The following is a 12,113-nucleotide window of genomic DNA, read 5'->3' as shown; positions in this document are numbered from 1 at the left end:
CAAATCTTTGTGCTGGAGTTGAGATTTGTGCAAGAAAGCACCGTGATTTCCAGAATATTTCAGTAATAAACACTGTGGAAACACAAACCTCAGACACTCACCCCCATTCCCTAGAGCCAGCTTGGGGTGGGGGGGTTCTTGCTAGAATTACGTTTGTTTATAAAAATATTTTCCAAAACGTTGAACCTGCGCAAACTCTGCAGAGCTAACGGCAGCTGTGGGCTGAGCCCTTGGAAAAATTTGCCTGTGCTTCACACCTCTCTATGCTATGCATATTTGTACAGTCCACATTTCCGCTTCAATAGAGTAAACTGCATTGTGCAAACGGGCATGATTTACTGTTAGGGTGTTAAGTATTAGCTCACTGTTTTGGAACTTGGCAGCTAAAGAAAAATGACTCCTCCCTATTCGGCTTTTGCAAGTGCAATTGGAGGAGGTCACCAAAGCTCATTTTCTCTTTGCTCTCCAGTTTCCATCTTGCAGCACCTTTGTGGGATTTGACATCTTTCCTTCCTGCTCGGTTGCACCACAGCACGTCAGAGCAGCACTTCCCAGAGCAGCCCACATACTAGCCAGGACTAAGACGAGTAGTCCTAAGCCTTCACAGCATGACCACCCCATGCTCGTCCCAACTGCTGCTCACACCGACCTGGTAAAACACTTCCTTGAGCAAAAGAAGCAGTGTGCTATCCTGCATCCTCCATCCAAAGACAGTGGAGAGTGCTTGGTCTCACAGCTACGGCAAAGGGCTGGCATCAAACGCGTAGCACAGCATTGCCACCCCGAGAGCCCCAGCCTCTCCTGCCTCCGTCACACCTGCGGGGGTGATGGCAGATAAACCAGCTGGAAAACTTAAAGATACCAGTTTGAAAGGCAACTGTACAGAGCAGAAAAATCAGAATGAGCCACATCTGAGAGTATCAAGCTTTAGGACATGACAAACCCCAACATCTAATTTACAGCACAGTTCATTTTAGTGCACTGCCCCCAGCTTATACTTGCGGCACATCATCATTTGTGACTTGAAAAAACTTGCCGTGCAACCACAGCTTGCTTTTTCCCTAGCCCCTTCGAGGGTGGGCACGGAGGAGCATCCAGAGGCTACGCCAGGCGGGGGCTGCTGGGCTCACAGCTGCACGCAGCGCTGGGCAAAGGGGATGGGACTGTTCGGCCAGCAAAAACAGCTGCCGTTGCTTGCTCACCCCAGGCATGGACTGGGCAGGGGGGGCTGGAGGACCACCCAGCCGGTCAGGGTATGAAAACCCCGGGGGTCCTGCCTGGCAGAGCATCGAGCCACTGCCCCACACGGCCAGGGAGGCGCAAGGGCCCCGCCAGTGCCCAGAGTTGTGGAGGGTCACCCCGGCTTGGAAAGTCCAGGCCCACGGGTGCACTTTCTCCTTGTAGCCCACTGAGGGAACTGGCGGCTTGTACTACCCACCTCTCTTCATGGGTGCAATCACCTAAACCCGCACAGGAACATCATAAACATCAGGGTTTGCAAATGCATTAAAAGCAACACGAAGAGATGAAGCTTGCCAGGCTTTTCGAAGGAGGCAGCTCTAACATTTCTCCTTACAAATAGCCACGTACCCTGCACTCCACAAGCCACTGCAATAGTCGAACCATTTGCCACAGAGCAGTGCACAAAAGTGGTCGTTTAAGCGTTTGCCAGTGCGAACGAGAGGGTTTCGCATCAGCCTCTGGAAGGCAGCTCAGCTCCGCACCCCGGGCAGACCCAAGTTCCACTTTTAGCCTTCGCGTTACACTTCATGCAAAGTGTTACTGCACATTCGTAGTGTTTTGCTAACTTCTTGAAAAGACAAGAGCTTTTCAGTCAGTATATCTCCAAACCACAATGTTTTCTGACAGCTTTACTGCGCTGTCAGTACAGCGCTGCGCGTGCTCCCGGCCGCCTGCCACATGCGATTGACACGGCCGCTGCGCGCTGACAGCGGGAAAGTCTCGCCAAGAGCTATTCCCAATATCCCTTCCCGTGCTCCTCCTGGCAGCGTGCTAGGCTGGACTAAACTCGGTCACAGACACGACAGAAAAGGAAAACCCAAGGCAGTTTAGCGGGAGACAGAGCCAGCCCCTAGCAGACCTCAGGTTTAAAGCTCACCAGGAGTTGAGTCCCGCAGAGAAACTCGGGATTCCCGGAGCCAAAGGATTTACAGCCAGCAGGTGCTGCTGGGTGCCTCCCTTGGGACCCCGCAGTTTCGGGTCCCCGTCCGGTTTCCAGAAAACGCTGAACCATCAGGTTTTGGGGGGTGTCTGATATTATCCCTTTCTGACCACAACACGCAGGCAAATATTTCCTGTTTCTGTGTCTCAACTCTGCCTTATGTAAATTGGGGGAAAGCATTTAACAGCAGCAGAGAGGCGGCAGGGCTTACTTCAGTAGAGAGACTCCAAGCAAAGGCGTCAAGGAAAAAGTAATAGTATCCACAAAAAGGGGACAACGCTGTTCATCTGAAACGCTTATCCTACACAGCGCCTACGAACGAGGGCTGTAACGACCCCGGCTCTCCAGGGCTGCACATCTCTGTCCACGTTTCCAGAGCCCAAGGCCAGGAGGCACCTGGGGCTCTGGGACCTTTTCCAGCTGGGAAGGAAAGGTCAGGAGAGCCCCCTCCAGCCAATCCCCGTCTTCAACCCCATCGTTTACTGCCCTGTCCCAGCAAACGCAGAGGGCAGGATCATCACACGCTTTGGTGTGATTTTGTTCAGAGGTGCCATAGGCAAATTGAAAACCCTCAGCCGGGTTAGCGGGGAGAGATCTCATCAGTGTCGGAAGCCGCAGAGCCGGGCTTATTCAGCCAGCGCTGTCAGAGCACGCGTCAGCCGCCATCGGCTGGAGCAGAAAGAAAAGTAACAAGTCTCCAAGCATGAGATCGTGAAGCAAATAATCAGATAAAGCCCTTCGCACCGCTCGCTCGGAGCCTTCCTGCCCTCTGCGGCTTGGCAGAGCTCATGGGCAGCGCTCCCACACGCCCTCTCGCCCAAACGATTTGCCCGGAGCTTCGGCGCTCGCGTTCGAGGCTGGCAGCTCGCAGCCGGCGAGCCCGTGGGAAAGTCTGCCGAGAGAAGCGACGGCTTGGAGTCCCCACCGCGGCCAGGACAGGTCACCTCACACGCCGCCGATACCCGGCAGCCCGGTGCGCCTAGTCCCCCCCCGAGGTCCCAGAGCTGGCCCGACTCCTGGCACAGTCCTTCCCAAAGCACCTTCACCAGCCCAGCCCCACGAGGAGGAGGAGGAGAAGGAAGAGGAGGAAGAAGAAGGGGGCATTTGTGGATTTTACCACTTTCCCCTCTCCTACAGGCCTCCCAGCCCCAGCACGGAGATCTGGAGCAGCCGCTCCCCGCGGCGGCGCCCGGAGCCGGCGATCGCGGCAAACCACAGCCCCGGCGCAGAGCCCTCAGCCGGCGGCGCGGCACGGGGGCGACAGCGGTGCCGAGGCAGCACGCGGCAGCCACCCGCCGCCGGGACCGGGCGCGCGGCGCGGCCGGCAGTTCCCCCTGCCGGCTCCGGGGCGCAGCGCTCGAGGCCCTTCCCGTGCCGCGGCCCCCGCGGCTCCGGAAGGAAGGAAGCCCCGTTTGCAACCGTCTGCCCAGATCCTGCCGCGAGATCTCAAATCACAGTCCCAAACCAAAGGGGTTTTGCAGGACAGAGAAATGCTGCGTTCCCCGAGAATAAACTGGTGGCGCTCAGCCTCTTTGGGGGAAAAGAGAGCAATTTAGAGCAATCACGAGCGCGACCTTCTGACCTGAGCACCACGGTGTTTCCTTTCGAACCAGGTGACAAGGAGGAGCAAGACTGCGTGACGCGTTAAGTGTCTTTAATCCAAAGACTGAAGAGCAGACCATGAAGATTAGTAAAAGCCAACAGACAAAAAAAAAAAAAAAAGATAAAAACCTGTTTTTAAAACAAATTAAAATTCCATACAGTGTCTAGAAGATCACCTAAAAACTAAACATTTCCTTAAAAAAAATTTTTTTTTCCCATTCGAACACATTAAACGCAGTGAAACAATATGACAAATAATAATAATAATTCATGGACTAAAGACTCGCGAGTAGCCGTTCTGCTGCCGGGAGCAGAGACTCATTTCCCGAGGCCGCCCGGGGCGATGAGGCAGGGGCTGCCGGCACCGCGCGGGGGGCGTTCGCCACGAGCCCCGGCAGGGAGCTTGGCGCTGCCGCCCCAGCCGAAGCCGCGGCCCCGCCGCTCCAGGATGTTTCCAGCCCCTCGCCCTCACGGCAGCCGCTTTTCCCGGGGGAAAATCACCCCAGGGAACACGCGGCTGCTGGGGGAGCAACAAACAGCCCCGAGCTGGGGGGACCCTGCAGCACCCCGGGACCTTTCCGCAGGCGGCGCGGGAAAGGGACGGGGGAGGCGGCAGGGAAGCGTCTTTCCCACACCCCTGCAGACAGGAAGGGATGAGTTTGGGGCAGGGAAAAGGACTGTCCTGCTGCGTGGGGCCCCCCCATCCCACCGCGGGGGCTCCCGGCAGCGTGCCGGGGGAGCGGGTTTCTCCACGACCCCCGGTCTAATCCCAGGAGGGCCGGGGTGCCCCGGGCGGCGCGTCGGGGGGCAGCGCCGAGCCCTTCCCTCCTCCCCAAACTCCCTGAGATCAGAACTGAATTCCAGGCACACGGACAGACTGCAGCGGGCAGCGCAGCGAGGAGAGGCGGGCGCCCGGACCGCCGCACCCACGTCCGCACGCCGCCGCCTGCGCCACGCGCAGACAGACAGACAGACAGCGACACCAACGCGCGCACATGCGGGACTCGGGAAGAGCCCTGCGCACGCCTGGGTAGAGCCAAGGCTTCCAGCTCAGGGAGGATTTCTGCTACGATGCTTTAAAAGTAGCCGTTTTCCAGCAAAGAAACACGCCATCCACAGGGACCTCCCAAGCCAGCCGCGGTGACGGCGGCAGAGGAGAGGGGACCGGAGCCCGAGGACAGCCCGGCCCCAGCCCCGATGCCACCCGACGGGCCACCGCATCGGCACTAGCCGCAAAGCCAGAAGCCCGTGTCTCCACCCAGCGCGCCGCACAGGGACCACGCTGTCTGGGTTTCAGCTCTACAGTAGTTTTTAAAAAATATTTATACGTCATATACCCTAAAAAGGTCACCACAGGAATTTCCATGTCTTTGGAAGGAAGGAAAAAAAACACAAAACTGTCTCACAAAGGAAAAAAAAATCCAATTATCGGCATCGTTCACCTACAGGACAAAACCCCCCCAGCCGAAGCGTGTGGATCCTACAGGGATATCTCACCGCCTGCTCCAGAAAGGTCAGAAACACAGGTGAGTAGCTAAAAATATCTAGTCTGGTATAAATGTCTGAATTCCATGCGCTTGATATAACAGTCTGTCTCTTTTTGTCTTTTTCTTAAAAAAAATATATATATAGTTATTGCTTTCTCAAGGGCCAGCAGGCGCGGGCACCCTCAGTGCGGGAGCGCTGCTGGCTCAGCAGGGTTTGCTTTCTTCCGCCTCTTCATGAGCAAAGGGTTCGAGGAATCTTCAATTTTCTTAATCTTGATTTGTTCATAGTCCACTCGCATGGTGGCCAACGCGCTCGTCATCTCCTCCTGCGGACGGGGAGGGAAACGCAGAGCCCGGTTAGCGCCGGCAGCAACGCCCTGCCACAACCTGCTGCAACCCCTGCCCAAGCCGGGGAGAGGGCTCAGGCCAGGGTCACCACCAGCTTTCTGGCCTCCAGCCCAAACAGGTCCAAACGCCAGCACGGAGCTCATGGACCTGCCACCAGCTTTTCCTGCCCCGTCCCAATTTCAGGACTGGGGAAAGTGGGAGTTCGGCACATCCTTTTGGGAGCTGTTCTGGTGGAAACGACCTTTCCCCCCGCCCTGTTACACACTTGAGTTTCAATTCCAGGATAACTTACTCCAATTTCTAACCTGCCCCATAAGAGGCGAAGGCAGAACGGGGACAGTCCCAAAACGACACCGGAGTCCAGGTGAGACGCAGGGCGCTTGCAGGACGGCAGCACCGAGCGGCTCAGGGCAAACGCGATTCAGAGAGCATTTACCTTCACGTCCTCCCACAAATCCTTCTCCTCCTTCAACACGCGACTGGTGTGCAGCGGGGTCTGGGGCACCTGCATCGATTGCTGCGGAGAGAGACGACGGATGAGCCGTGGTTGAGAGCTGCCGGCGCTCCCGGCCGCGGCCCAGGACGCCCTGCGGCACCAGCAGCCGCGCGCTCACCATGATCCAGGGGTGGTTCATGAACTCCGTTATCGTCATGCGCTGGGTCGGGTCCGTCTTCAGCAGGTTGCGGATCAGCTGTTTAACTGAAAGAGGTGGTGCAGGGACGGGCGTGAGCAGGGCCAAGACGAGCTTTCCGCCGTGCCGCGGGGGCACGCTGCAGCCAGCGCCTCCGCACGTCTGCCGGCACCTCCCAGCTCCCCTGCGCTACAGACATCAACCCAGCAAAAGCCTCTCGACCAAAGAGGCAAAGCTACTATTTCAAGGAGACGTGACTGATGAGAATAACCCACGTTCACCTTCCAGCACCACCGCTGACCCCAGTGGAATGGGCTCCCGCGGACACGAGCTCCTCCTGCCCCCAGACAGGGGCTGATCATAACAAAGGCTAGTGACATTTTTACCCTGATGGGTGTGGAAAGTCACTCTGCACCATCAGCACCATGAGGCCCTGGGACGTCAGTGGTGACAACGCTCCCAAGGTTCCCCCGGGGCTGGAAGGCCGGCGGGGACCAGCCTAGCTCTGGCAGGGCAAAGACAAGCCCACGTGGCCCACGCTACGGCGCTTACCTTCTTCTGATACTTCGGACCACTCGGGGTTGGGAAATTCATACTGGCCCATTCGGATGCGCTTCTTCATGCCCGGAGAAATGGCCAGGCCGTGGTTGGAATAGAAGGGGGGATACCCACACAACCTGGGCAAAGGAAAGCAAGGTGAGAGTCAACACGCGGCCTGGAGAGAAAATAGCCTTCAGACTGGTCTGGCCTATTGGAAGCGTAGAAGAGCACGTGGCTTCCCAGCAGCATCCTCAGAGGGCCAAAGCTGGTTATTTATCTCAGGAGCTCAGGAGCGCCCTGCACATGGGAGCTGCCGTGAGCGCAGACAGGGGAAGGACCTGGCCAGGGACCCGGGAACTCGCTGGGGACGCAAGAGTCCAAATACCAAGGGAAGAGAAACATCCAAAGAGCCTGGGAGTGAGGACGCAAACCTAAGGAGGAGAAGGCTCAGCGTGGAGCAAGGAAAGCTTCACCAGCAGTGCGCTCCAGCGCCTGCGGGAGTTGGCAAGTCCTGGGATCCCCCAACCCCGGCAGGTGGACAGGGTGCAGGGCAGGCGCTGGACCCTGGGAACACCTCTCCCACCTTCAGCTGCGGGGCTCGGTGCAAGCTACACTCAAGGGTTGCTTCTAAAAATTCCATGTAGCTGTATTTTTAGACACACAAGCATCTCTGAAATCCTGCCCGACTTGACCTAAAAAATCTTCTGCCTTCTGGAGATCCATTTACCGGCCCAGACAGCTCTCTGCTCTACAGCTGGGAAGGCAGCATTCCCGGCACATCCCGGCAGGCCCCGGGGCACCCATGCGCAGCACAGCCCCTCCGCAGCCTGGCGGGCGGCACGGCTCCGGGGGAAGCACCGCTCCTTGCCCGGCGGGCGGGCAAGCTCAAAAGCGGCAGCTCCCCGGCTAACGCTGACCAGGACGGCAGAGGAGCCCGGAGTACTCACAGAATATACATGATGACACCCAGCGACCACATGTCACAGGACTTGTCGTATTTCTCCGGGCCCAGCACCTCCGGGGCTAGCGAAAGACAAATTCCCAAGCGTCAGACACGTCAGGCAAGGGGATGCCAGAGCTCAACGCACAAACGTCCTCCCAGCAGCGAGGTGCTGCCTCTCGGAGCCAAGGAGCACCGAGAGCTGTGCAAGGCTGCAGCCCGGACGCGCGAGGGACCCTTCCTACAGCACCTGCTCGGAGCGGCACTCGCTGCACGCACGGCCGCAACGTTCCCCTCGAAACGCCTCCGAAAGGAGCCGTGTAAAACCCCGCTCTATGGACAGAGGGTTGGAGCTCGCTGCAGATGTGACAGCCCGCGGCACGGAGGAATTGAGATGGTCTGATCTGAGCTTTCTTCTGGTTTTACCCACCGACTCTGGCCCTCATTCACTTACAACACCAACATGGACAGGGGATTTTCAACGCTTGCAAAAAATGGGAAAGCTCAGGCTCCCCACAACTTACCCACATAATAAGGTGTGTAGCACGGAGTGGCCAAGGAGTTGTGTGTGGTAGTTTCTTTAGCAAAGCCAAAGTCAGTGAGTTTTAACACAGCATTGGGCCTTTTTGAGGTGTACAAGAGGTTTTCTGGCTGTGAAGACATAAGGAACAAAAAGCAAAAATAAGAGCAGCAAAAAGCATCGGACTCGGCAGCGCTTATCAAGGCAGAGACCGAGACCGGGCCCTGGCACCACCAGGTGCGCACGCAGCACGGTACCTTCACATCCCGGTGCGCAATGTTGATCGAGTGCAAATACTGGATGGCTTCCCCGATGCTCTTCATTATCTCTGAAGCCTCTGAAGCAGCAACAAAAACATCGAAAGCATCATAATTCAGTTACTCAACATGAGCTCTTCTCCCTGGGTTATCCAGGGAGCATCTACAAACCCGGAGTCAAGGAGCAGGCCAAACTCAGCTGAGGCTGAGGCTAAGAGGGTTTCCCCTACCCGAAACCTCCCTTTCCTAGCAAGCTCCAGGCATGATCCTAAACACTAAACAGCATGAGCAAAGAGGAGGACTTGCTCCTGGACAGGGAGAGGCTTAATGGTCCTCAGGTGTCACCAGGGACCTGGAACCTGCAGGGCTGGAAAGAGCTGGGGAAACTGTCTCCACCGGCTGGGAAACTAACAGGGAAATGGGCTTGGGGTTTGGGTTTTACAGAAACTTTTCTGAGCCACAGGGGCAGAGCAGATTAAATTGTTTTATCTCTATGAAAACCACAGCCTCAAAATCTCATTTTTTGGACCAGGAGGGAGCATTTCTGAAGGTCACTAAAGTTCCTGAGGGTGCTGGAGCAGGATGGAAGGGGTGAAGAGGCAGCACAATTTGAGGGGACCCATATTTGCTGGAAAAAACACCCCTTAACTCTGCTCTTGACTGACAGGGAAAAGCTGGGCCATGAGTAGCAACTGGGCACACATATCGAAACCCCTCATTTTCCAAATGCAAAATCCTGCTACGGAGCACATTTAGAAGAGCAATTGAGGGCATGGGTGTAATCAGAGACGTTCCTATGAATGGCAAGAAACTGTCCAAAGATTAAAACGAAAATCAGTGTTGACTCCATACCCCGTTCAGTGAAGGCCTGGTCTCCCCTATCTTGAATTCGACTAAAGAGCTCCCCACCATCCAAGCTGAAACACAGAAGCAAGAGGCATTAGACAGTTAGGTACCGATTCCCCACCTCAAATGTGGTCCAACAAGCCTTCAGGAGCAGCGCTGACCTTTTTCTGCAAAGCGGCAGTGCACCCGCAGCTTTGGGGAGATGCCCCAACTCAAACAATATCAAAGTCACTGATGCTCAGCCAGGAGCCCTACAACTAAGCAAGCCGTCCAAGCCCTTAGGCTGGCGCTGCTGGGCACAGGGCGTTTCAGACTCTTTCTCCTAAAAAGCAGGGCAGAGGATTCGCACATCCCAGCGGGGACGCAAGGTGTGAACGGACGTGGTCTCCCTGTCAACCCACAGTGGCCATGCAGAAATGTGTTTACAGTAAAGACAGCAGGCTGCTCTAGAAGTGTGGAGAGAGTTCCCACCACATTTGGCCTACTTTAGCTCGCAAGCCAAACAACCTCACCAGTCAAATTAAACCCACAGGGCACGGAAGTGCTGAGCTCAGATTGCTCGCGCTGGGGAGGCGGCAGCCGCGCTGCCGGCAGCGGTCGGAGCATGGTGACACATACCATGCGCCCAACAGAAACCGCGTTGCGAGGAGACTTCCCAAGTGCCATAGCAAATAGGGCACAATGCAACAGCGCGTGACTGCTCCAACACGGTCTGCACAGGACAGTTCACGATGGCTCAAAAATGGGATGGGGAGAGACTGATTCCCCCAACAGCAGAGCAAGCTCACAGGCAAGGTGCCGGAGAAGAACCAGGAGAAACTTGCTTGGTTCCCTCCCCTATTAAAGACTCCCAAGTTACCCTAAAGAGAAACTCAGCTCCGTGATCTCCACTGGTGAAAACAGGGATAACCTGTCTCTCTCTTATCTAATTCAACCAGAAATGGTTTCTGGCTTTCCCAGACAGCATCGCCTGTAAGTGCCCTTTACATTAGCCAGACATCTGCAGTACAGGTAGTGAACACCCATCCGGGCTGATACTGCCCTGAGCGCCCAAGGAGAGAGAGCATGTTCACGTTAAAATCAAATACTGTTATTTTGAAGGGAGACACCAGCCAAGGCTCAGCTGCAGGAGTGGGAGGGAGCTGCCGCACAGCACGGCTCCTTGGCTTCTGCCAGACTCTTAGAGAACACCGTGCACTCAAAGGTTGTTCCAGTCAATCACACCCGGAGCAGCCCTCAGACACTGGGCGGCTATCAAAAAGATTCTTTGCACGAAGCTTTCATTGCTCGGAAGATTATTTTCTTATTATTCAGCTACTGCTCTCTTCACACACAAGTAGACACGCTGCACAAACCTTTCCGATCTCCAGGTGCCCAAGGTCTCGGTGTGATTCTTGAAAGCCTCTTCCCACACAAGAGAAGTCAGAAGCCCTTTGCGCGGTGGATCTGCAGCCTGCCCTTTCTCTACTCGCGGCTGCTCCTCACACCCTCTGCCCCCACCAGGCAACCTACTGGCTTGCCAGAGGAGAGGTTTTGGCAAGGAAGCTATATTAAATCACAGCTGCGGTTGGGATGTGGTTTCAATACTTTCCCCTTCATTCCTCCTCCTCCCCAAGTTATATCAAACATCTACCAGAATCAGACACGCTCAACTGCTGCTGCACTTCTGCCTAATACGCATCAATAAATCTGTCATTTCTGCTGCTCAGCTTGCTGCCCAACCAGACCACATCAGATGCTGCTGTGGTGCCAGCAACCCAGTGACTACCCATTACTTTCAATGGCCAAAGCGAGTTTGGTTATGATCCATCTGCTTTCAACTCACAGGCCTGAAGCCTATGAACATCAGAGCAAGTTTTCAGAATGACTCAGAGCCAGTTTAGCTCCTGTTCAGAGCACACAGCACTTTGGAAGTCCGTCCCTTGAACACCTTTGACGCAACATCTCTTTCAGGTCTTGCTTCCCTACACCCTGCAGACCTCTTCCCCCTGCTGAGCGCCTTCCTGCTGTCACTAAAACCTTCTACAACACAACGGTGGAGAAATTTGCACACCCCCTTTTCTATATCATCCAGCCATCCCACGTGGCGAGGGCTGTAGGCATTTAGTGCCATGTTTCTGTACCAACTCTGCTCTAGTCCTTGGACTGCAAGGATGGAGGCTGTCCTGCTCCCCTTTGGTTTTTTTTGGCAGGGAGGTCACGGGCAGATCTCCCAAGCTGAACTGCTTTTCCAGGAGGGCCACGGTCCGTTTTTCAGGTACCAGCACTGCAGGAAGCCTCAGCAGCTGGGCCGTCACCTTGGCATTATGCCCCAGCAAGCCAAGGCTGGGAGGGAGGACAGAAGGGCATCCTCTGACAGTCCCAAATGCTCTGAACTTCCTCATGCCTTCTCAACTACTTCAGGAGTCTCCAGAGCATTGGTCTTGCTGAGCCACACTTGAGAGAGGAGAAGGCACTTGGAGCATCGTCCCCTTTGCCGTCACTTACCACTCCATGACGATGAGCAGACACTTCCTTCCCTGGTAAAGGTTCTCGTAGACATCCATGATCCTAACGATGTGCGCGCACTGAGATGCCCTCCAGTGGAGCTCCACTTCTCTGCGGGCTTTAGGGCAATCCTGCAGCATCTGCAAGAGAAGCAAAACTGCATCAGTCTTGACCCTGAATCCCCCAAATCGCCGCACAGGAGAGCTCTTGCTGAGACGCTGTGATGCCCAGGGCAGGAGCCAGGAGCAGACAGGAGAAAGCGCAGAGGACAA

General features: G+C 55.8%; 1 protein-coding gene across 1 annotated transcript in view; it reads right to left on the bottom strand.

Moving 5' to 3' along the window:
• Positions 1 to 3,819: 3,819 nt before the first annotated feature.
• The window catches only part of MAPKAPK2 (MAPK activated protein kinase 2), a 32,617-nt gene continuing 24,323 nt past the window's right edge, over positions 3,820 to 12,113 (bottom strand). The window contains exons 2-10 of the mRNA XM_067310646.1: positions 11,842 to 11,981; positions 9,361 to 9,425; positions 8,509 to 8,588; positions 8,256 to 8,382; positions 7,739 to 7,814; positions 6,804 to 6,928; positions 6,234 to 6,319; positions 6,056 to 6,136; positions 3,820 to 5,597 (exon numbers count right to left, since the gene is read on the bottom strand). Coding sequence (XP_067166747.1) covers positions 5,454 to 5,597; positions 6,056 to 6,136; positions 6,234 to 6,319; positions 6,804 to 6,928; positions 7,739 to 7,814; positions 8,256 to 8,382; positions 8,509 to 8,588; positions 9,361 to 9,425; positions 11,842 to 11,981 — 924 coding nt within the window. The 3' untranslated portion in view covers positions 3,820 to 5,453. The remainder of the gene's footprint in view (positions 5,598 to 6,055; positions 6,137 to 6,233; positions 6,320 to 6,803; positions 6,929 to 7,738; positions 7,815 to 8,255; positions 8,383 to 8,508; positions 8,589 to 9,360; positions 9,426 to 11,841; positions 11,982 to 12,113) is intronic.

The sequence above is a fragment of the Apteryx mantelli genome, chromosome 25 (genome assembly GCF_036417845.1).
Source record: "Apteryx mantelli isolate bAptMan1 chromosome 25, bAptMan1.hap1, whole genome shotgun sequence".
Taxonomy (NCBI): domain Eukaryota; kingdom Metazoa; phylum Chordata; class Aves; order Apterygiformes; family Apterygidae; genus Apteryx; species Apteryx mantelli.
The sequence above is the reverse complement of the archived record's forward strand: the minus strand, read 5'-3'. Positions and strand labels throughout refer to the sequence as shown.